The sequence below is a fragment of the Gracilinanus agilis genome, chromosome 3 (assembly GCF_016433145.1).
Source record: "Gracilinanus agilis isolate LMUSP501 chromosome 3, AgileGrace, whole genome shotgun sequence".
In the NCBI taxonomy this organism is placed as follows: domain Eukaryota; kingdom Metazoa; phylum Chordata; class Mammalia; order Didelphimorphia; family Didelphidae; genus Gracilinanus; species Gracilinanus agilis.
Window position 1 is genome coordinate 414,280,443 of NC_058132.1, and position 22,629 is coordinate 414,303,071.

Below are 22,629 nucleotides of genomic sequence, written 5' to 3' on the forward strand. Positions count from 1 at the left end.
ATTTGCACTTGTGCTAGAGCACATGGGGCAAAGCTATGTTCTTTTTGACCATTTACACACTCATATTAACCAGAGGACATTTTCCATTATTTCTCTCGAAATTCTTGACTTGTTACTTCTGATAAATCTTGTTATTCTTTTCTCTTAAATATACTAACTTTTTGATTGGTATGGCACTGAATCTATTAATTTATTAATATAGTCATTTTTATTACATTCACATGGCGAGTAATTAACATCTCTAATTATTAAAGTCTGTCTTTATTGTTGTACTGAGAATATTGTAATTATATTCAAATATATCTAAACCCTGTATTTATCTTGATATGTAGGTTTCTAGATAGTCTGTAAATTTTATAGTTATTTTAAAGTGAGTTTCCTTTTCTTTCTATTCCTGCTAGATTTTGCTGTTGATGTACAGAAAGATAAGACTGATGACTTTTATAAATTTATTTTATTCCTTTAATCTTTACTAAAGTTATTCATGTTTTAATTATTAATTGAACCCTAAGGAATCTCTAATGAATTATGTGATCTAAAAAACATGTTGATATTGTTTTCTCTTTGCCTATGCTAGCTCTCAATATCTTTTTCTCTTCTTGTTGTTAGGCAATTTATAACTGGCTAAAAGGTATAGGAATACCTATCTAGAAGACCTTACTAGGCTTATTGTTTGCTGGTTGGTTTACTGATTTTATATAACATGTGATAGGTCAGGAATGTAACTAGACTGGTAGATGGTGGAATGGGAGGATGGAAAAGGCTTGAAGTTAAAAAACTGGGGAACCTAGTACATAAGCTGTTTGGTATTTACTCAATAAATAGCCTTTATATGGATAATAATGAATAGTTGAGGTTTCAGAATTTAAAATCTGGAGGTTTACTTACCATGAGTGAAGTCTCCCAAGAGACTAAAGGCCATTTAGTCCAAAGAAAAGGTTGATTTGAGACTGAAGGCTTTAACTTTTTGGCTAAGAGAGCCTGTCACCTATTTATTTTAAAGAACTTGATGCCTGAGACTGATAATTTCAAGATAGAATTTAGAGGTTTCATAGCCAACACTTTGAAGGGAATGAGACAGTTTCGCCTGTAAATACTTCTTATAGAATAAATATTTCTTCCTATGACTTTTCTCATCAGTGGTTGGGTTGGTTGTTTTTCTAAGAACTCTAAAGATACCTCTCTGGCTTTGAGCTAAAGGAGCCAAGCAGAAGTAGTCCTAGAAATTACCTTCAGTTGAAGCCAGAAGCTGGCTCTAGAGAGAAGCTCTGCATTTGAGTAGTGGGCCTGGACCTGACAATGCTAAGTGAAGGCTATGATTAAGCAAGGCAGCTTCTGGATATGATTGTGTCTAAAAGAGCAGCTTTCAATGGATCATCATATGTTAGAGTTTACACATTTGATGTCTAGTGTCCAGTGAAGCAGTGTCCAACTGAGATTATGTTTTGGAGGGTGGAGCAGGTCTGATAGAGCAATGTGAGGACATCACCAGAAGGCATCAGTGGCTCTTAAGCATTAAAAACATGAATTGCTCCTCTACACATGTACCCTGGCCACATAAATTTCCTACATGTTGCCCTTTTCATTCATTCCCTACATATGTTCATGTTGCTTACTGATAGTATGTGTATTTGTGGGAGGTTTGTTGGGGAAATGTTTTATTGCTTTTTTCTTACTATGAAAATTTCATAGTATATTTTTGTTTTGGACTAATTATGACCCCTGACTATTAAAGGTGGAGTATTTGAATTGTTGTTTTAGGGAACACAAACAGAGTCTCAACAAGTTAATAAATACTTAAAAAAATAGAGACTTACTGTTTCATATACAAATCTCTGTGCTTTGCATATGGAAACATTCGTGTTTGCTGATTTTTGCCAGGTTCATAATTAAAAAAAAGAACATTAAAAATATTTAAGACAGTGTTATATTCAGTAGTATCTTAATTCTTCTGAGCTTTAGTCACCAAAAAAACTTTGGCAAGTCAGTCTTTCTAGTTTACATGCATACTTGTCATTCTAACTTTTTTAATTTTAATTTTAATTTTTTATGATTATTCGCTTACAAAATAAACAATATGGAAATATGTTTTGCATGATAATAACTCAGGTTGAATTACTTGCCAGCTCCAAGAGAGGGAAGGGAGGTGGGAGGGAGACAAATTTTGATCATATATCTTTGACAAATTTATGTGGAAATTTTAATACGTGCACTTGGCAAAATAAATAAATTTTTAAAATTTATTATTGCTTTTGAATGAAAGTAAAGACGTTTAGAAACGAATGAATGAATGAATGAATTTTCTGATATTTAATTCTGATTTAATTTCAGGAGAAACTGGCTCTTAGACAACAGCTGAATGAATTGAAGGAGCAACTATTGCAGCAGGCAGAGTATTGTACACAAATGGGAGCAGCAACATGTACCCTTTTGTGGAGTGTTTCTAGCAATGAGGAAGTAGTTAAAGCAATCCTAGGAGGAGTAAGCATGCTTTATGAACTAGATTTAGTATTATAGTTCAACATTAAATAGCTTAAAGAACATGGTAGTTCTGTTAGTAAATTTTGAATAAAAGACCCAGTGTTTTTGTATCTTTTTTTTTTTAATAAAAAAAGAATTATTTAGTAGTTAAAAATACTATAACAACTATAATGGAGGATACAAAGAAATAGTATAAAATTTTTTCTTAAAAAACTTAGAGATCTTAAACAAGAAAAAAAGAAGGAAGTGAAATATAGTATGTTTTGGCCTTTATTTCAGACTCCATCATTTCTTTCTCTGAAGGCAGATGGCATTTTCCACTATGAGTCTCTGGGATTGTCTTAGATCATTGAATTACTGAGAATAACTAGGTCATTTATAGTTATTCATCAAAAAATATTGCTCATTTTCTTCAGGTTCTGCTCATTTTGCTTTGTATCAGTTCATATAATTTTTTCCATGTTTTTTCTGAGATAATGCTTTCCATTACAATCATGTACAACAACTTGTTCAGGTATTTTCCAATTGATGGACAACCCCTCGATTTCAATTCTTTGATACCACAAAAATAGCTGCCATAAATATTTTTGTACAAATAGGTCCTTTTCCCTTTTTTTAAAAAATCTCTTTGGGTTATAGACCTCGTAGTATTATTGCTCGGTAAAAGGACATACACAATTTGATGGCCCTTTGGGCATGCTTCCAAATTGCTTTCCAGAATGGTTAGATCAGATCACAATTCCACTAACAGTGCATTAGTGTCCTAATTTTGCCACATGCCCTCCAACATTTGTCATTTTTCCTTTTCTGTCATATTGATCAATGTGATAGGTATGAGGTGGTACCTCAGAGTTGTTTTTTTTTTAATTTTAATAACAAATTTACACATGAGTTTTCTGAAGTTATATCATCCATGTTGTTTCCTTTCCTTCCTTCTTCCCTCCTCACTCCTGGAGCTGACAAGCATTTCAATGTATTATCACACAAAATATATTTTCATATTAACTCCAAATCATATACCCAAATAAACAAGGGATAAATCATATGTTTTCATCTGCATTTCTTCAGGTTCTTTCTCTGGAAATAAATAGCATCCTTTTTCATAAGTCCCTCAGAATTGTCCTGGATCATTGTATTGCTGTTAGAAGAGTCTGTCACCCTTGATTGTTCATGATATTTCAGTTACTATATATAATATTCACCAGCTTCTGCTTATTTCACTCCGCATCAGGTCATGTAGGTCTTTCCAGCTCTTTCTGAAATCATCCTGTTCATCATTACTTCTAGCACAATAATATTCCATCACCATCATATACCACAATTTGTTCAACCATTCTCCAATTGAAGGACATCCCTTTAGTTTCCAATTTTTTTTGCCACCACAAAAAAGAGCAGCTATAAATATTTTTGTATGAACAGATCCTTTCCCTTTTTAAAATCTCTTTGGGATACAGATTTAGTAGTGTTATTACTGGATCAAAAGGTATGCTTTTCTTTTATAGCTCTTTGTGCATAATTCCAAATTGCCCTCCAGAATGGTTGGATTAGTTTACAACTCCACCAGCAGTTCATTAGTGCCCCAATTTCACCATATTCTCTCCAACATTTATCATTTTCCTTTACTGTCATATTGGCCAAGCTGATAGGTGTGAAGTGATACCTCAGGGTTGTTTTAATTTTCATTTCTCTAATTAAGAGTGATTTAGAACATTTTTTATATGACTATTAATGCATTTGATTCTTTCATCTAAAAACTGCCTGTTCAAACCCTTTGACCATTTATCATTTGGAGAATGACGTATATTTTTATGAATTTGACTCAGTTCTCTATATATTTGAGAAATGAGACCTTTGTCAGATATACTTGCTATAAATACTTCCCTTCAATTTTCTGCTTTCCTTCTAATCTTGGTTATATTGGTTTTATTTGAACAAAACCTTTTTAATTTAATATAATCCAGATTATCCATTTTGTATCCTATAATGTGTTATCTCATTTGGTCATAAATTTTTTCCTTATCCATATATCTGTCAGGTAAACTATTTCATGCTTCCTTAATTTGCTTATGGTATCATCCTTTATGTCTAAGTTATATATTCATGTTGACTTATCTTGGTATATGGTTTGAAATGTTAATCCATTCCCAGTCTCTGCCATGCCATTTTCTAATTTTCCCAAAAGTTATTGTCAAATAGCAAGTTCTTATCTCAAAAACTTAAATCTTTCAATTTATCAAACACTAAATTACTATGGTCATTTGTCATTAGATATTATATACCTAATATATTACTAATCTACCACTATATCTTAGGCAAAACCAGATTATTTTGATGATTACCAATTTGTAATATGGTTTGAAATCTGGTACTGCTAAGCTGCTTTCTTTCACATTTTTTCATTGATATCCTTGATATTTTTTTATCTTTTCTTTACCTAGATGAATTTTATTATTTTTTCTAGCTCTATAAAATAAATTTTGGGTAGTTTGATTAGTATGGCACTATAGATTCATTTAGGTAAAATTCTCAATTTTTATTTTATTGACTCAGTCTCTCGATGAATAATTAGTATTTTTCCAGTTGTTTAGATCTAACTTTATTTGGGTGTAGCGTTTTGTAATTGTGTTTGCATAGTTCCTGGATTTGTCTTGATAGGTAGTTTCCCAAGTGTTTTATATTATTTTTTTTAGTTTAAATGGAATTTCTTTTTCTATTTTTTGCTGCTTGGTTTTGTTGGTAATATATAAAAATGATGATCATTTATGTGGGTTTATTTTATATCCATATCTAGTCAGTGGCAATATTTTGCCAATTTTATCTCCACAATGTCATTTATGTCCATCTTTTTTTCTTTACTCATGTAATTTCAACCCTACTTATGGCCTTTGAATTCTCTTGCCAGGCCCATCACAATATCATTCTTTTTTTTTTTTTTTTAAACTCTTAACTTCCATCTTAGAATCTACATTGTGTATTGTGGAAGAAGAGAAGTATGGGCTAGGCAATGGGGGTTAAGTGACTTGTTCAGGATCATATGACTAGAAAGTATCTGAGGCCAAATTTGAACCTAGGACCTCCTGTCCCCAAGCCTGGCTCTCTGTCTAGTGAGCCACCTAGCTTCTCCCCCCACCCCCCCTCGGCAATTTCATTCTAATTCGACTCCCAGCCTTTCCATTCTCTAATTTATTTTCCACACATTTGTCAAGTTGAGATTCCTAAAATACGTCTGAAAGTATCACTCCTTTACTCAGGACATTCTCATTGGCTGCCTTCTGCCTTCAGGGTAAAATATTCTCAGCCTATCATTTGAGTTCTTCACAAATTGGCTCCCATCTGTCTTTTATTTTATATGACTTCCCTTTGTGTACATTCTTTTCCAGTCTCAGTGGTTACTATGTTTTGCTCATGTGTGACATTCTACCTCTTGCTTCTTGCCTTGTTATAGGCTCTTTCTCATGTGTGTCTCTTAGTATCCAATATTTTTTTTCCTATATACAAAAGCCTTTCCTGATTCTGCCAGTTGTTGGTGTTCTCTCCTTCATGAAATTACCTTTCGTTTATGTTCCATTTAATTATCTGCACATATATGGCATATCCTTAGTGGAATAAGCAACTTGATGGCAGGTGCTGTTTTGATGTTGTCTTACAGTTTCAGTGTTTTGCACTGAGTAGGTGCTTAATTAGCATTTGTTTAATTGATTTAATTGATTCTGGAAAAAAGACTAAGAGTAATGATCCTTCTGTTTTTAAAAGCTTTAAAAGAGTATGACTTTTTAATTGTTGTTTTCAAACTTTCAGGGTAAAGCATTGAAGTTTTTCAACATCACTGGACAAACAATGGAGAGTTTTGTAAAATCATTAGAAGGAAATTTAAAACAGGAGCTAGATTCTGATGAAAATCAGTTTGTATTTGCTTTGGCTGGAATTTTAACAAGTAGGTCATTTTTTGAGTTCATTTTTCTTTTCTATATAGTCTAGAGAATATATTATGTTGATATGGTACAGTCTAGCACATTTTGCTCAGCTGTATATGCACACAAAAACCATTTTAATGATGTATCTCAAACCATAGTGATAACTGAAAGTTTACATCAAAAAAATTCTGAAATGAGCATAACATTTTATTGATTTTCTGTTTAAATAAGGAAATACTTTAAAAAATCCAGAGCTATAGCTCTTTTCAAATTAGTCTTTTATTTTACCATGTTTAGTCTTGGTATTAATATGCATGCTAAATTAAATACTAATTTAATTTTTTTGAAAGCTTCATAGAAAAATCCTTTAAAACAAGTTTAAGAAAACTATGCTTTTTTTCAGCCAGGCCAGACCAGAATGGTGGTTCAAGCTTAGGATTGAAACGAAATTAGATACTTGCAGACCATTTAACAAAAAATCTGGATATAAAGAAATAATAAAGAAAAACTTCCCACATCATAGGGAAAAGTGAAAATACAGAGAATCTATCAGTCGTATCCTAAAAGAAACACCAAAACAAAAACTTTTAGGAGGGTCATAGATCAAAATAAAGCAAGCAACTAAAAAAAGAAAGTTCAGATACCAAGGAGTCACTGTCAGGATCACAGAAGACTTGGCTATTTTTTTTTTTAACCCATAACTTCAGTCTTGGAATCAATATTGTGTATTGGTTCCTAGGTAAAAGATGGCAAGGGCTTGACAATGGGAGTTAAATGACTTGTCCAGAGTCACACAGCTAGGAAGATTCTGAGATTAGATTTGAACCTAGCACCTCCCCAACTCTGGGTCTGGCTCTCAATTCACTGAGCCACTAGTTTTCCCTGTTGCTTTTTTTAAACAACAGGAGATTTGGGAATGTGATATTCCAAAAGGCAAAAGATAATGATTAAAAACAAGAATAACCTATCTGGCAAATATTCCCTTCCAACCTAAACAAATCTAACACAAACTTTATGTTTCTAAAGTTTTGGAGTTTTATACTGTGATGAAATGAGTATTTGGGGTAGGGTAGCCAAAAACAAAAAAAGAAAGAAGGAAGGATTATTGAAGTATTTTTTAAAAAAATGTAAAGAAGAGAACAGAATGGAGGTCAGAAAGAGTAAAAGACAAGTGAGACCACTCTGTTATAAGTTTAATTTATTGTATATAACAAGAACAATAAAAATTACATGTTATATTAGTAGATGTGGGAAAAGATTTTTAACAAATCCAACCCATTTAGATAAAAAACCCTGCAAAATATGGAAATAAGTAGACCTTTTCTTAATATAATAAATAGTATTTATCTAAAACTATATGTAAAATGGAGATAATAGAACCTCCTTTTAAGAGTTGTTGTGAGAATAAAATGAGGTAATGTTTGTAAAACACTTTATAAAACTTTAAGCTACTATATAGCAGTAGTAGTAGTAGTAGTAGTAGTAGACATTACTGACCCATATAATTAAAGACATTTTATTAGTAGTGGTAATTCTTTTTCTAATTTTTCCTGGTCCCATTTACTTGTGATTTTATCATGTTGGTTAAAAGTCATTAGTAAGTATAAAATATTTTGAGGCAAATAGTTGCTTCCCTGACCTTGCTATATGATAGTCAGCTTTTCCTCTCATTTAATATTAAAATACTTATGGTTTAACAGACATTTAATCTTCATCCGTTGGGACCATAATATACTATTTATTCTGCTTCTGAATACACACTTTAATGAAATTAAAAGTGTTTTATTGCCAAAGGAATTGTTTGTTCATTATGACAGGAATATCTCATCTACATTAATTAAAATGCTGTGTTCATCAATTCACTTGTCAATTTTTGGTCTAAAACAATTTTTTTAGCTACTATTTAATACTTTCTGTAGTTCTGAAACTGAAGTTAGATATTATTATGCACCAAGAGCAAGTTTTTGTAACTATGTAAATCTTGGAATCATATGAAATCTAGTATTAAAACCTTATTTTATCCTTCTGTTGCAGATGTTGCTGCTATAGCTTGTGGTCGTGAATTTCTGGTTAATTCAAGTCGTGTGCTATTGGACACAATAATGCAGCTTCTGGGTGATTTGAAGCCAGGACAGTGTACCAAACTCAAAGTGTATGGTGGATAATATTAAAAAGATGAAGCTTATTTTCTTATTACTTAGAATGTATTGAACTAGTTTTTCTAACTATGCTCAATTCACTTGGAAGTTTTCCTTTAAAAAATGAAAGGATAAATTTCTTGGTGAGTTAAGCACTATTTTTTATATGCATGCATACATGTATCCATGCATATGTATATACACATATGTAAATGCATACCAGGTATGTATGTTTGTGTGTATGTATGTGTGCATATACCTACATACACATGTAGGAATATAGTGGAGACTTGTGATTTCACTGGCATTGAGAACTCCTGTGTGAGGAAATTCCTAATATGCAGGTCAGCATCTTCTTTATAACTTACATTATTAGATTGTTACATAGAGCACAGAGATGTTAAAATTACTTGCCCAGAATCGCACAGCCAGCCTGTGTCAGAGGTGGGACTCAAATTCATTCACATCTTTCTGACTTCGAGACCAGCTCTCGAGATCTCATATATGATTGAACTGTTGAACCTTTAAACTATACTAAGACTTTTGGAACAACATAATATACACAACAAACCTGTAACTATACATATTGTGTGTATATGCACAAATCTGTATATATGCATACATATTTATCCATATCTGGTGTGGATGTACATACATACACAAATGGAAATGTTGGATTCAGATTCAATCATTCAAATATGAATTCAGATTTTTTTGGATTCCTACCTTCAGCTACTTAGATCAATCACTTATTCACATATAGGGTTTTATAATACCTCAAAAAAAGACATAGTTATATTTGGACTCAGTAAGACTTGAATTTGAATTCTTTCTTAGACACTAACTAAATTTGTGACACTAGGTAAACTCTTTTGGCCTTAGATTCTTCATCTATAAAATGAGAAAGTTGGATTTGATAACCTCTGGAGTCCCTTATAGCTCATAAACTTATCTATATTCCTATGATCACAAATTAATTTTTATCTAATTTGTTTGAAATATACATGTGTGGTATAGCATAAATAAGGAATATTAATGAAATTAAACCAAAATTGATACATGTTGAAACTAATCATTGCCTTTGATGATACAATAGGAAAAGATGTTTGGTTCAGATTTACTCTCTTACTTCACTTCAGTTGTTTTGAGTTTTCCATTTAGTTGACATTGTTGTTCTGTCAGCTGATATTATATTACTTAATAATCAATTTTTTTACTCCTTTTTAAAATATTCATTCCTTAGTCTCTGTAGCTGTACCTACTTTTGGTTGCTTCTCTTTGGGGTTATTTTTATCTGTTCATCTCTTTTTTGTTTTTGTTTCCCAGAAATTCCCCAAATGATTCTCTTATTTTTTTGAATGATTAAGCTCATTTTTGTGTTATATTAATGCAGTTCAAGGTATTTATTTTTTGAACTGTACTATTCCATTCCCTTCTATGATTTCTTATAGTTTCAGACTAATTCTGTGCTATTCGAGTTGCATTTCCTTCACATTTAAAAAGCTTTCTTCTGGATGTTTGCAAAATTTGCTGTCTGTACTTGAAATTGTTAAGTATAATCACTACATGTCTCAAAGCTGAAAAAAAAGAGATTTTTCTTCTGCTGGCAGGATATGAATTCTCCTAATTGATGTCTTATTATCTATTCAAAAGTTGTTTTTTTTAACAGTTCTCTTGTATTGTTTCCAATAGTATGGTATTTAAACCTTTTGATTTGTTATATATTTTAGGGAGACCTATGATCTTGCCTTTTGCTTCTTTTCTACTTCATTTTCCTCCTTTTCAATATTTTTGTGTTTCAAATTTGTTAATCTTTCAAAGCTTGAGTTCCTTTAGATTCTCTGATAGATTCAATTTTGTTTTGTAATTCTGTGTTAAGAGCTTTAATTTCTGACCTAAATTCATCCCTGTCTTCTTTTATGAATACAATTCTCTTTTGAATCATTCTCAGTTTTCTTACTTTTCTATTATTTTGTATAATCAACAGGATTCTCTCATTATGCAACATTGGTACACTTTTTATATTAACATTTGTTAAATTAATTAATGTAATATTTGCCATTCTCACTTTGATTTCTCCTTGAAGTCTTATTATTTTAACTTCTGTTTTTAGGATACTCTCTTTTGGTTTATCTGATTGTACCCTGGGCTTTTATTGAGGCTTTTCTCTCTAGTTATCTGTCGTTTCAGTTTTTTCTTTGTATTCTTCTATTCCTCTAACAGGCAGAACCCTGAGGCAGGATTGCAGGACTGCCTTGGTCTCCTTGATTGAGGCATGTGCAGCCAAGTCTGGATCCTTGCCCTGAGTAACCTCCAGGGGGACAAGCCTGGCCTTGATTTTCCAGCCCTATCCCTTAGCTTCAAGGTAGCACTTTTTTAGCTCATACTGTTCCAACTTCCACTCTCCTCTCCACCTTCATGTGGCTGGGTAGAATAAGATCTTCTTCTTGATGGGCATAGCATAGTGAGTTGAGAGGGCAGAGTAATTGCAACAATGAGGAACTAAGCTACATCTGGAAGGTAAGACTGGCCTTAATTTGTTTTCATTTCCTTTTCCCTTAGACCTTAGCTGTCTTTTCCTTTTTTGTATTTTTATTGCTTAACACAGTGTCTGGTGTTAAGATTAAATTTTAATGGTTTGGCTAAAATATTTGAAGATTATAAATAATAGTGGTGGTTACCAATTCAAAATATTATTGCTCAAAGTCAAAATGACCTTAATAGCTTTTATTTACAAAAGAAGTGGAAAGAGTGAAAGCAGAGAAATACAAAAGGGAAGAGAAGACATTAGACTATCTAATTAAATATTGCCCTAGTGCAACTCAGCCAGGACTTGACCTTTAACAGGAATGAAACTCTCTCAAGAAGACAGGAAGGGAACACCAGCTAGCCACTCACCCAAGTTCCCTCCAAGAGGCAGGTCAAGACAATGACTTGAGCTGAAGGTGATTCTTGAGGCCAACTTTCTTTCTTGAGCCAACCTTCTTCTTGAAGCTGACTTCCTCTTGAAGACCAACTCCTTCTTGAAGCTGACTTCCTTTTTGGAGTCAACTTACTCCCTAGACCCAGAAATTCGGGGCCTTTTATAGTGGGTTTTTATCTCTTTCCCTTTTAACAGGGGCCAATCACACCTTCCAAATTATCTAGGACTGCCCTTCTGGAGGGGTGAATACTCATCAAAAGGGTTCACAGATTACTAGTAGATTGAGTTTCTGAGGGTCTGAATTCTCTAAGTGGTTTGTAACTCCTAGTTCAAGCCTTTGTTGATTCAATCAAAAGGTAGACCAGTGGTTCCCAAACTTTTTTGGCCTACTGCCCCCTTTCCAGAAAAAATATTACTTAGCACCCCCTGTAACATTATCACTGTCCCCTTACAGTTATTCACCATCCCCAAATGCACCTGTGGCATCACCGCTCCTCTGGATCGCTGCAGTACCCACCAAGGGGCAGTGGCGCCCACTTTGGGAATCACTGAGGTAGACAAAAGTTAATCCTGTCTTCAAAATCTAGTGAGGTACTAAGTAGGGGTACTTAAGTTATTGTTAACCAAAGTGTTAGCTCTATCTAGGCAAAGAGAATAAAAGATTCCCTTTCACAAATGTAAACTCAAAGAGAACAAAGAATTCCCTTTTACATTGGTACACAGTAGGCACTTATATATCTTTACTGATTGCTGTTACATTTTTAGCCAGCCTGATTCTTCCTGTAGCTGGACAGAATTGTCATCTGCTACTTATTGCAGTTTTGGAGGTCTTTGGGCAGTCACTGCAGGGTATTGAGGGTCCTCCCTCCTTTTTAAATTTTGAACTTGAACTGCAAATAAAATAAGCATTTCTAAATACATAGAATAACAGAATATACTTGTACATGAAATTGTGGATCTGTTACACTCAGCTTGCCTTAATATATACAATATGTAATATATATTCTCTTATATAAATTAAACATATAATCAAAAAGCCCTCCTTTGTGATTCTCTGACTTCTTTTCTTTTTTCTCCTCAGTTATCAAGCATTTTATTCTCCCTTTTACCTCTCCCCACCCACTGAAAAGAAGAAGAAAAAAAGAATATCTATATCATATAAGCATAGTCAAACAAAATAAGTTCCGATACACCCAAGAATGCATTCCTTATGTTTCATATTAGTCCATTTTATCTCTATCATGAGCTGGGCAGTATTCTGCTATTGGCCTTCTGGAATAATGGCTTATCATTTTGTTCATCAGAGTTTCTAAGTCTTTCAGAGTTGTTAATTTTTATAATAATGCTATACTATTTTCTTCTGGTTCTCATCCCTCCACTATGAATTAATTTGTATGAGGCTCCCTAGGTCTCTCTAAAATCATATTTTTCACCTTTCTTATTGTAAAATATTATTCCATTACATTCATATGTCATTGTTCTGCCATTTTCCAGTTGACGGACTTAGTTTTCAGTTCTTTTTCTATTACAAAGTCATTCATTATTTCTTTAAGGAACACTTTGTAATGGAATCTACACAAGTCATTTTTATGCTTTGGTAAGTTGATCATTAAAAATTAAATATTTTATGTATTTTGTAATTATTAAAACTTTTTAACAACCTTTTTATTTGGAAATTTCATATGTGAATATTTAGCTTTCCTCTTCTCTATCCCCAATTCTATACCAACTTTTATAAGAATGATCCAGTTTCTAAGGTGATAGTTTTGTTTTGGTGGGATCATCTATTAATACTAATTCTGCTAAACAATTGGTGATCAATATGAAGATGATCAGAAAGTCCAGAGGCATAAGAGTTTTAGGAACAGAGAAGCCACAAATCTCTTGACAATATTTTCCTGACAGGTAGAAGGTAATAGGTTCCTTACAGTAGCCTACCTAATTCGATGCTGTTCCTTAGTGATTGCTTCTTTTATTACAATTTCTCTTCTATTTTTATTCCTAATCACTTAGTTACTTTGAAAAGCTTATTTTATTCTGTGAATGCGGCTTCTGTCAATCTGAACCTTTTTGATGTGAATCCAGTCAGGTATAAGACTTCTACGCATACATGCCTTTGACATAATTCTATCCATCCCTAACACAAATATTCTTTTCCCCCAAATATTCCAGACGTATAACTATCTCTGCTTAATTTAGATATAGGAACAAGGAATTTTTACTTCTCCTGAGCAAGGAATTCACTACTCAGAATAAGCATATAAACCCTGGAAAATGGTCTACATGAGTTGGGCCATTTCTACATATTTGGGTGACTTGGCATCCTATCTGGTCTATTGGGTATTACACCTAACCTTGGGGTTAAAAGTCTGAGTATTCCTGTCCCTAATCTAGTATTCTTCTTATAAAGTTTGCTTTAATGGAAACATCTCACCAATAAAGAAAAGGTTTGATCATGACTAATTAAGCTACTCATACATGCTGGCCCAAAGAACTAATTCCTAATTAGAAAAGAAATTTATATTGCCTTTAGATGGGTCAGTAGCCCAATTACTTCAGTGGGTTAGGCTTATCAAAAGTAACTCTTTTTTTGTTTTAAATTTTGTGTTACCTGCCCTACTTTCCCAAAGGAAAAAGTCTGGAAAGGGATAAAATATTGTTTCCTAATATTTTCAGTTTTACTAAAAATATTTTTAATATACTTTCATAGTATCAAAGCACATTTTTAATTCAGAGGGTATTTTTGAGGTATTTCTAGGTTTCTTTACCTCCTTAGCCTCTGCAAGGGATATTGGCACAAAATTCAATTATTTTCCTAATCATAATTTTTGCAAATGCTTATCATTTGCATTCAAGAAGTAAAGGCAAGGGGGCAGCTGGGTAGCTCAGTGGAGTGAGAGTCAGGCCTAGAGACAGGAGGTCCTAGGTTCAAACCCGGCCTCAGCCACTTCCCAGCTGTGTGACCCTGGGCAAGTCACTTGACCCCCATTGCCCACCCTTACCAATCTTCCACCTATGAGACAATACACCGAAGTACAAGGGTTTAAAAAAAAATTTAAAAAAAAAGAAGTAAAGGCAAAGTTGATAAAAAAATATTGGAAAATATGGTTCTGGAGTAGGAAATGAGAGAACCACTCCATGCTCTGAAATCCAATTAAGGAGAAATAGGCCTTTTTGATGCCCCTCAAGTATGAAACTTTATCTTCTCATTTTCCACATTCTCACTGACTGTCATCCATACCTAGAATGTTCTCCTTCATTTCTGCCTCCTAGCTTCCTGGCTTCCTTCAGGCCTTAGCTAAAATCCCACTTTCTAGGGGAAGCCTTTTCTCATCTCCTTTATTCTACTGCCTTACCTCTCTCTGTTGATTATTTCCAATTTATCTTGTATATATGGTATTTTACTTTTCTTTGTATCACCAGTGTTTAGCATAGTGCATGGCACACAATAGGTGTTTAATAAATGTTTAATAATTCTTTATAGTAACAAAATTTAAATTAAAAAATTGCTGAAAATTATACCTAAAGATATGCCTACCAAGATGAGTTGATGAAAACATTGTTATTGTCATTTAAATTATTTAGCAGCATAGGCTGAAATATCTTTTTATTCTAAGTGCAGAGATCTTTATCCACATTTTGTGGAATTTTGATGCTCACATTCTCATATAATAAACCAAATATAGTTGAATAACCTGGAGTATTATTACCAAAAATTGCTAGTGCTTTAAATGAGACAGTTCTGTACTATAATATTTTTTAAGAAATAGGCAGAAGTAACTTGAAAACTAGGCTTCAAAAAGAGGTTTAGTCCCCCATGCTTTTTCTGGAAATTAAATCCTTCTTGGGATCCTCCCGCCATAGTTTACTTGACTACAGGTCAATTAATCAAGAGTCAAAGCTAGAAAATGAGAATAAGGGTTTTTTTTTATAACTACCAGTTTTTTGGCTGTTTTGGGTGTGGATAAGCAACAGTTTTGAACAGAGAGTGCCCACATATATGCATAGGATATTACACAGATCTTGGGTGACATTGTATGGCACTATACTTTACTTATCTAGGAAACCAAGTAATAGAGACAAAATATCATGTGATTTGGGGGGAACTATATTAAACTTGGGGCTGGAATGTGGTTTACTTTGGAATCTCTGGAGTTACCAAAGAATAGTTTGTTTCACTGGGGATGCTATCTCTGTAGTTAGTCCAATCAGAATATCCTGGTGGAACAGGCATTACTAAGATCATGGAAGACTTCTTCACAAAAGAATCTGTTAGTTCGTCTTGTTGAATAAAATACAGACCAAAGCTCTATCTTTTATTCTTATAACCCCGTAGCTCCATTTTTTAACCTCTAAGATTAAATTTTTTGGGGAGAAAATATTTTTCCCAAACTTCAGGTTCATCCTGCTTCTACTACTTATTCTTATTTGACTTCCCAAAACTGGAAGCAGCCAATAGTTGTAGCCTCCAAGAGGATTTATAATTTGATAAATAAGCATTTGGTTTAAATTTAAAATCATCTTCTGCATTACCTCCCAATAAAAATCTTAGGAGATCTTTAGATACTTTAAATCCATGCTGAGTTTTTTTTCTTTCTAAGAAGTGTCAGTTCTAGAAGGCATCTTTTTCTGGAAGATTGTTTCATATGCATCAAATTTGTTGATTAGAATATCCATCTTCTTCAGATATTTTCTTCAAAACCTTAGGATATTAACTTCATGTCCCCATCTACACTGGCTGCTTCTTCTATAATTTTATTTATCATTAAAAAAAGCCCTTGTTTTCAGTCATAGAAATGATGCAGGGTATCAGTTCCAAGGCAGAAAAGTAGTAAGTGTTAGGAAATTGGGTTTAAGAGACTTGTCCAGGGACACACAGTTAGGAATTGTTCGAGGTGATATTTGAACTCAGGATCTCCCATTTCCAGGCCTAGCTCTCTATCCACTGAGCCCCACCTACTAGCTCTTTCTCTTATAATTTTAACCATATGCAGTTGAATTTAATTTTTAAAACAATTAATCCAACCCACTCTTATAATAAATTTTATCTATTCAACTTTTCCATTTTCTTTTACTTCCTTAAATAAACTTGTTTTTTTTGTTTGAATAGTTGGTTTGATAAGAGGAATGCATTTTTTATTGAAATCTTCAATCCATGCAGCTAAAAGATGTTCTTTCACAGTCACTTTAACACTTTCTGTTCCTTATAGTTGTTTGCAAACTATAAAAATTTGATGCAACTTTCTTTTTGTTTTGCCTGCATATTTTATAATATTCTGTATCACAGATTTCAGCATTCTGACATCCTGTCTTATTTTGGAGTTACTGTGACCATGTTTATGCTTTTTAATTACATAAAATATTTGTTCATATGTAATATCAAGCCTCTTCTATTTTGCACTGGCAATGTTTCCATCTGAAGTATCCTTTCTCCTTTTACTTATTTTGTTAAGGGCTCTTTTGAGAAAAACTATCACAACTCTTGGAAATATAGTATGCAGCAGCTTATCACATCCATACTTGACAGTTTTTTAAACTGACATTTTAATAGTTTATTAAAATCCTTAACTAGTTTATGCATGTCATGTTAGTTGAATTTTGGCTTACATAAAATGTGTAAAAAAAATCCAGGCAGTATCCTGTTATCATTTTATAATTCACTCTAAATTTGAATTTTACTTTATTAGACTGTGAGTTCCAAATATTGTTGCCAAAAATGAAATATATGAAACATTTTTGCATATAAGAATGACTTATTGTTAATGTGTGGGTCATTTCTGAATCATTTGTTTATGTACAGTCAAACTACCTACTTGTTAGAGTAAATACCAAAAGTAACATAAAACTTGAAGAAAGAATAAAGATGAGAAAAAGATATGCTATAGACTTTTGACTCAGGTGGTAGTAAGGTAAACCTAGCTCTCCTGAAGAATGCCATGTTACATGATAAAATTAAGGAAAAATAGCACTTAGTTCTTCAAATCCTATAAAAGATAGGGCAAAGAGATGGAACCCAAAACAAAGACTGCTTTAGATTTAAGGCTACTCAGGTAGGTAAACACTTAAAGAACCTGGGCCAAGGTCAGCAAACATAAGGGTATAGAGATGCTTTAAGAGCCTAGCCTGAACTAGGCACCATCTCTGATGGGACTGTCCCAGTGTTCAAATCCTAAGTCATGGTATATGATTGCACAAGTGAATTTCATGAGGCCACCTGGATGGGTGCAGGAGATAGTGGTCATCATAGGACACCCTGGGATACAAGCTTGAAAGAAGAATGAATCAAAGTTGAGCCACTTGGGATTGATGCCTGAAGCTATTGACTTCTGGGTAGATGAATACACAAGAAAATGAGCCATCAGGACTCAGTTTTTGACCACTCTGGGGGCAAAGATTGAAAACTATAGACCTCTAGTAGGGACTACACAAGAAAATGGACTGAGCCAACATTATCTGTTTAAAAGAAGTTTCAAGAGATACATAGAAGGCACAGACCATGTCAAGCTCCCAGTCCCAGCACAAGACTGAAATCCTAGGTCAGGGCTGTGGAAAAAGGCAGGTTTTGGATTCAGGAAGCATCCTAACCAAGGATAACAGGGCATCAGCTTCCATACTATAATGGAGGCAGGATATAGACTTAGTAGAACATTGTCTCATTTCTGAACTTCAGCTGAATATAAGAACTGGGCCTAAATACTCCATCCAATAATGCAGAAAAGTTGGATTCTAGCCCAAGACAAAGTCCTGCTTTAAGAACTGAAGTTGTAGATAAATATGAGCAAATAGAAAAACAAATCTACTATAATGAAGATATGTTATAGGTTAAAATAATCTTAACAGAATATTCTAGAGGAAGGAAATAATTCAGAAAAGAACAATCAGTTAGAAATTTAAAAAAGAATGAGTTGGTTGCAAAGACTCGAAGTAGATAGATCAAACTAGGAATGCAGAATTGTTTAAACATAATGAAAACCTATAATCAACTATATTAATAAAAAATTAAAATCACATGATTATATAAATAGATGAAGAAAATACTTTTGATAAAATGAAATATTTATTTCTGTTACAAATATATGGATTTTTCTCTCAAGGATTCCTCTTAACCCAATCTGATGATCCACACTGGATTTAAACTTAGGGGACACTGGCCACTAAAGAGAATGATTAGTTTATCTTTTATTTCTTATAAAAAAGAATGCTAAAGGGGGCAGCTGGGTAGCTCAGTGGATGAGAGCCAGGCCTAGAGATGGGAGGTCCTAGGTTCAAATCTGGCCTCAGACACTTCTCAGCTGTGTGACCCTGGGCAAGTCACTTGACCCCCATTGCCTACCCTTACCACTCTTCTGCCTTGGAGCCAATACACAGTATTGACTCCAAGACGGAAGGTAAGGGTTTAAAAAAAAAAAAAAAAAAAGAATGCTAAACATAGATCCTCATGAACTCACTTGACAAAAACAACTTAAAACAAGATTCCTTAGCTACCTCTATTATAGTTGGCTGGGCAACAGATACTTAAACTTCATCAGAACATAAAACGATTTGTGGGGTTCCTGATTGGTCATTTTATGTTTCTTTTAGAACCTTTTAAACAATTCTCAATGCATGTCTGATGATAAAAAGACCAGGTTTAGGCATATCTTTTATTCAAATCTTACTCTGCCATCAATAGTTCCCACTTATTAGAGGTATACTAAAGGAACACGATTTCCTCCAAACCTAGACATGTCCATTTTGAATTATAGACTCATTCACTTAAGATCAGGAAAGAAGAAACACAAATGCAAAAAATGTATCCAGGGACCCAGGTCCAAGATTCCACCTTTTTGGGCCCCCTGTACTAGATGTCACATAGTCAAAGTCAACATGAGGCTATAGTGGAGAAAGTCCAGGCCTGCCACATCATTGAACATCATAGAATCAAAAGATGCTACCTGAAGGGGCAAAGGATTAGAGAGCTATCTAAAAGTTGTCTCTGATTATGTGATATAGCATTTCACCCAGATGCTGCCAAAATCTGAAGAATCGTTCCGATCATTTTAGTTCTTGGCCACCACATGCCAGGAAACAACCAGATTGTACTTTTCAACAACCAATTCCTGAATCACACGTGTCTAGAATCTTCAGAAGTTTCCAGGGGAGTTCTAGGCATATAATTCCTATGATGGACCCATTAGACCATTTCAACATTGGCTACAGTTTAATATGATAAATAGTCCCCAAAACTAGGAGCCAACATTATATGTAGTGGAGAAATACTAGAGGCTTTTCCATTAAGATGAGAAGTAAAACAGATTATCATTATTACTATTTTATATAATTCTAGAAACTCTAGTTTTAGCAATAAGAAAAAAATTGATTGAATAAATACAGGCTTAATACAGGCAAGAGGAAGCAAAATTATTTCTTTTGCAGATTACATGATAGTCTACTTAAAAAAACTAAAGTTTAAACATTAATTGAAACAATAACTTCAGCAAAGTAGCAGAATATAAAACTAACACATATTTAGCATTTCTTTTTATTACTAACAAAACACAGCAAGAAGAGATAGAAAGAAAAATTCCATTCAAGATAAAAACAAAATGTGGGAAATATTTGGAAGTCTACCTAAACAGGGCATTATGTAACTACAACTACAAACTACTTTAGAAAGAATAATGACCTAGATAATTGTAGAGGTATTAATCACTCTTTGATAGGAGCAGATCACAAACTGTATTATGAAGCAGAAATAATAGACAATATTTGGTATTGCCTGAAAAATAGAAAAGTTTACCAGTTGGATAGAGTAGGGCATACAACTTACTGAAGCAAACTCTGAGACAGAAGGAAACAGGAGCCAACTTGTCCAGGGTTACATATCTAGGAGGTGTCTGAGGTCAGATTTGAATCTAGGTCCTCTTGACTCCAGGTCTGGCACTCTATACATTGTGCTATCTAGCTGGCCCTTCATCCCCTCTTGTGTTTATATTTTAATCTTTCTATTTAGTTCTTTTCTTTTAATCAGAAATGTTTGAAAATCCATCAAAAATCCATTTCCCCCCATAGAACTATACTCAGCTTTCTAGTATAAGATATTCCTGTTTGTAAACCTTTTCTTTTTGCAATATTCCAGTATTTCTCTTTTTCTTAAATAGAGCCAGATTTTGTGTGATACTGAATATAACTAATTGCTATTTGGTCTCCTTCTTTCTAGAGACTTTTTCTATTTTGTCTTTTTATGTGAGAGCTCTAGGTTTTAATTATGACTTTCCCAAGACTTTTCCTTTTGGGACTTCTTTTAGGAGGTAATTGATGGATTTTTTTTCTATTTTGATTTTGTTCTTTAGTTTTAACAAATCTTTTTCATCCTTTTTTCATATGTGATTTCCTAAAATATAATGTCTAAGTTTTTCAAAAAGTCATAATTTTCATAGGATTAGTGATTATTTAATTATCCCTCCTTGGTCTATTTTAATTTGATCTTAGCCAAAACCCCGAAAATTGATATCTATTTTCAGTTGTTTTTGATATTGGATTTTTTCCTTTTTTTAAACATTTATTAATATTTATTTTTTAGAAAAGTTAACATGGTTACATAATTCATGCTCTTACTTTCCCCTTCACCCCCCGAAACCCCCCCCCCCCAAATAGCTGATGCGTATTTCCACCGGTTTTAACATGTGTCATTGATCAAGACCTATTTCCAAATTGTTGATATTTGCATTGGTGGGGTAGTTTCGAGTCTACATTCCCAATCATGTCCGCCTCAACCCATGTGTTCAAGTAGTTGTTTTTCTTCTGTTTCCACTCCTGTAGTTCTTCCTCTGAATGTGGGTAGCGTTCTTTTCCATAAGTCCCTCAGAATTGTCCTGGGTCAGTGCATTGCTGCTAGTACAGAAGTCCATTACATTCTATTTTACCACAGTGTATTGGTCTCTGTGTACAATGTTCTTCTGGCTCTGCTCCTTTCGCTCTGCATGAATTCCTGGAGGTCTTTCTAGTTCACATGGAATTCCTCCAGTTTATTATTCCTTTGAGCACAATAGCATTCCATCACCAGCATATACCACAATTTGTTCAGCCATTCCCCAATTGAAGGACATACCCTCATTTTCATTAATGCCCCAGTTTTGCTACATCCCCTCCAGCATTCATTACTCTCCCCTTCTTTCATTTTAGCCATTCTACTAGGTTTGAGGTGATACCTCAGAGTTGTTTTGATTTGCATTTCTCTAATTATTAGAGATTTAGAGCACTTTCTCATGTGCTTATTGAAAGTTTTGATTTCTTTATCTGAAAATTGCCTATTCATTTCTCTTGTCCATTTATCAATTGGGGAATGGCTTGATTTTTTTATACAATTGATTTAACTCCTTGTATATTTGAGTAATTAGACCCTTGTCAGAGTTTTTCGTTATAAAGATTTTTTCCCAATTTGTTGTTTTCCTTCTGATTTTGACTACATTGTTTTTGTTCGTACAAAAACTTTTTAGTTTAATATAATCAAAACCATTTAATTTACATTTTGTAATTTTCTCTAACTCTTGCTTGGTTTTAAAATCTTTCCTTTCCCAGAGATTTGACAAGTATACTATTCTGTGTTCACTTAACTTATTTATAGTTTCCCTCTTTATAATCAAGTCATTCACCCATTCTGAATTTATCTTGGTGTAGGGTGTGAGATGTTGATCTAGACCTAATCTCTCCCATATTGTTTTCCAAATTTCCCAGCAGTTTTTGTCAAATAGTGGATTCATGTCCCAAAAGTTGGGCTCTTTGGGTTTATCATACACTGTCTTGCTGATGTCATTTATCCCCAGTCTATTCCATTGATCCTCCTCTCTATCTCTTAGCCAGTACCATATTGTTTTGATCACTGCTGCTTTATAGTATAGTTTAATATCTGGTACTGCTAGGCCCCCTTCCTTCACATTTTTTTCATTATTTTGTCAAAGGCTTTTTCAGCATCTATTGAGATAATCATGTGATTTTTGTTTGTTAGACTGTTGATATGGTCAATTATGTGGATGGTTTTCCTAATGTTGAACCAACCTTGCATTCCTGGTATAAATCCCACCTGATCGTGGTGAATGATTTTCTTAATTACTTGCTGGAGTCTCTTTGCTAGTATTCTATTTAAGATTTTTGCATCTATGTTCATTAGGGAGATTGGTCTGTAGTTTTCTTT

The 22,629-nt window shown here is 33.5% G+C and overlaps 1 protein-coding gene across 1 annotated transcript in view; it reads left to right on the forward strand.

Moving 5' to 3' along the window:
* Nucleotides 1-22,629, forward strand: part of LOC123242471 (heat shock transcription factor 2 binding protein) — a 139,413-nt gene that overhangs the window by 60,506 nt on the left and 56,278 nt on the right. Inside the window, exons 4-6 of the mRNA XM_044670250.1 lie at nt 2,332-2,481; nt 6,280-6,415; nt 8,430-8,547. Coding sequence (XP_044526185.1) covers nt 2,332-2,481; nt 6,280-6,415; nt 8,430-8,547 — 404 coding nt within the window. The remainder of the gene's footprint in view (nt 1-2,331; nt 2,482-6,279; nt 6,416-8,429; nt 8,548-22,629) is intronic.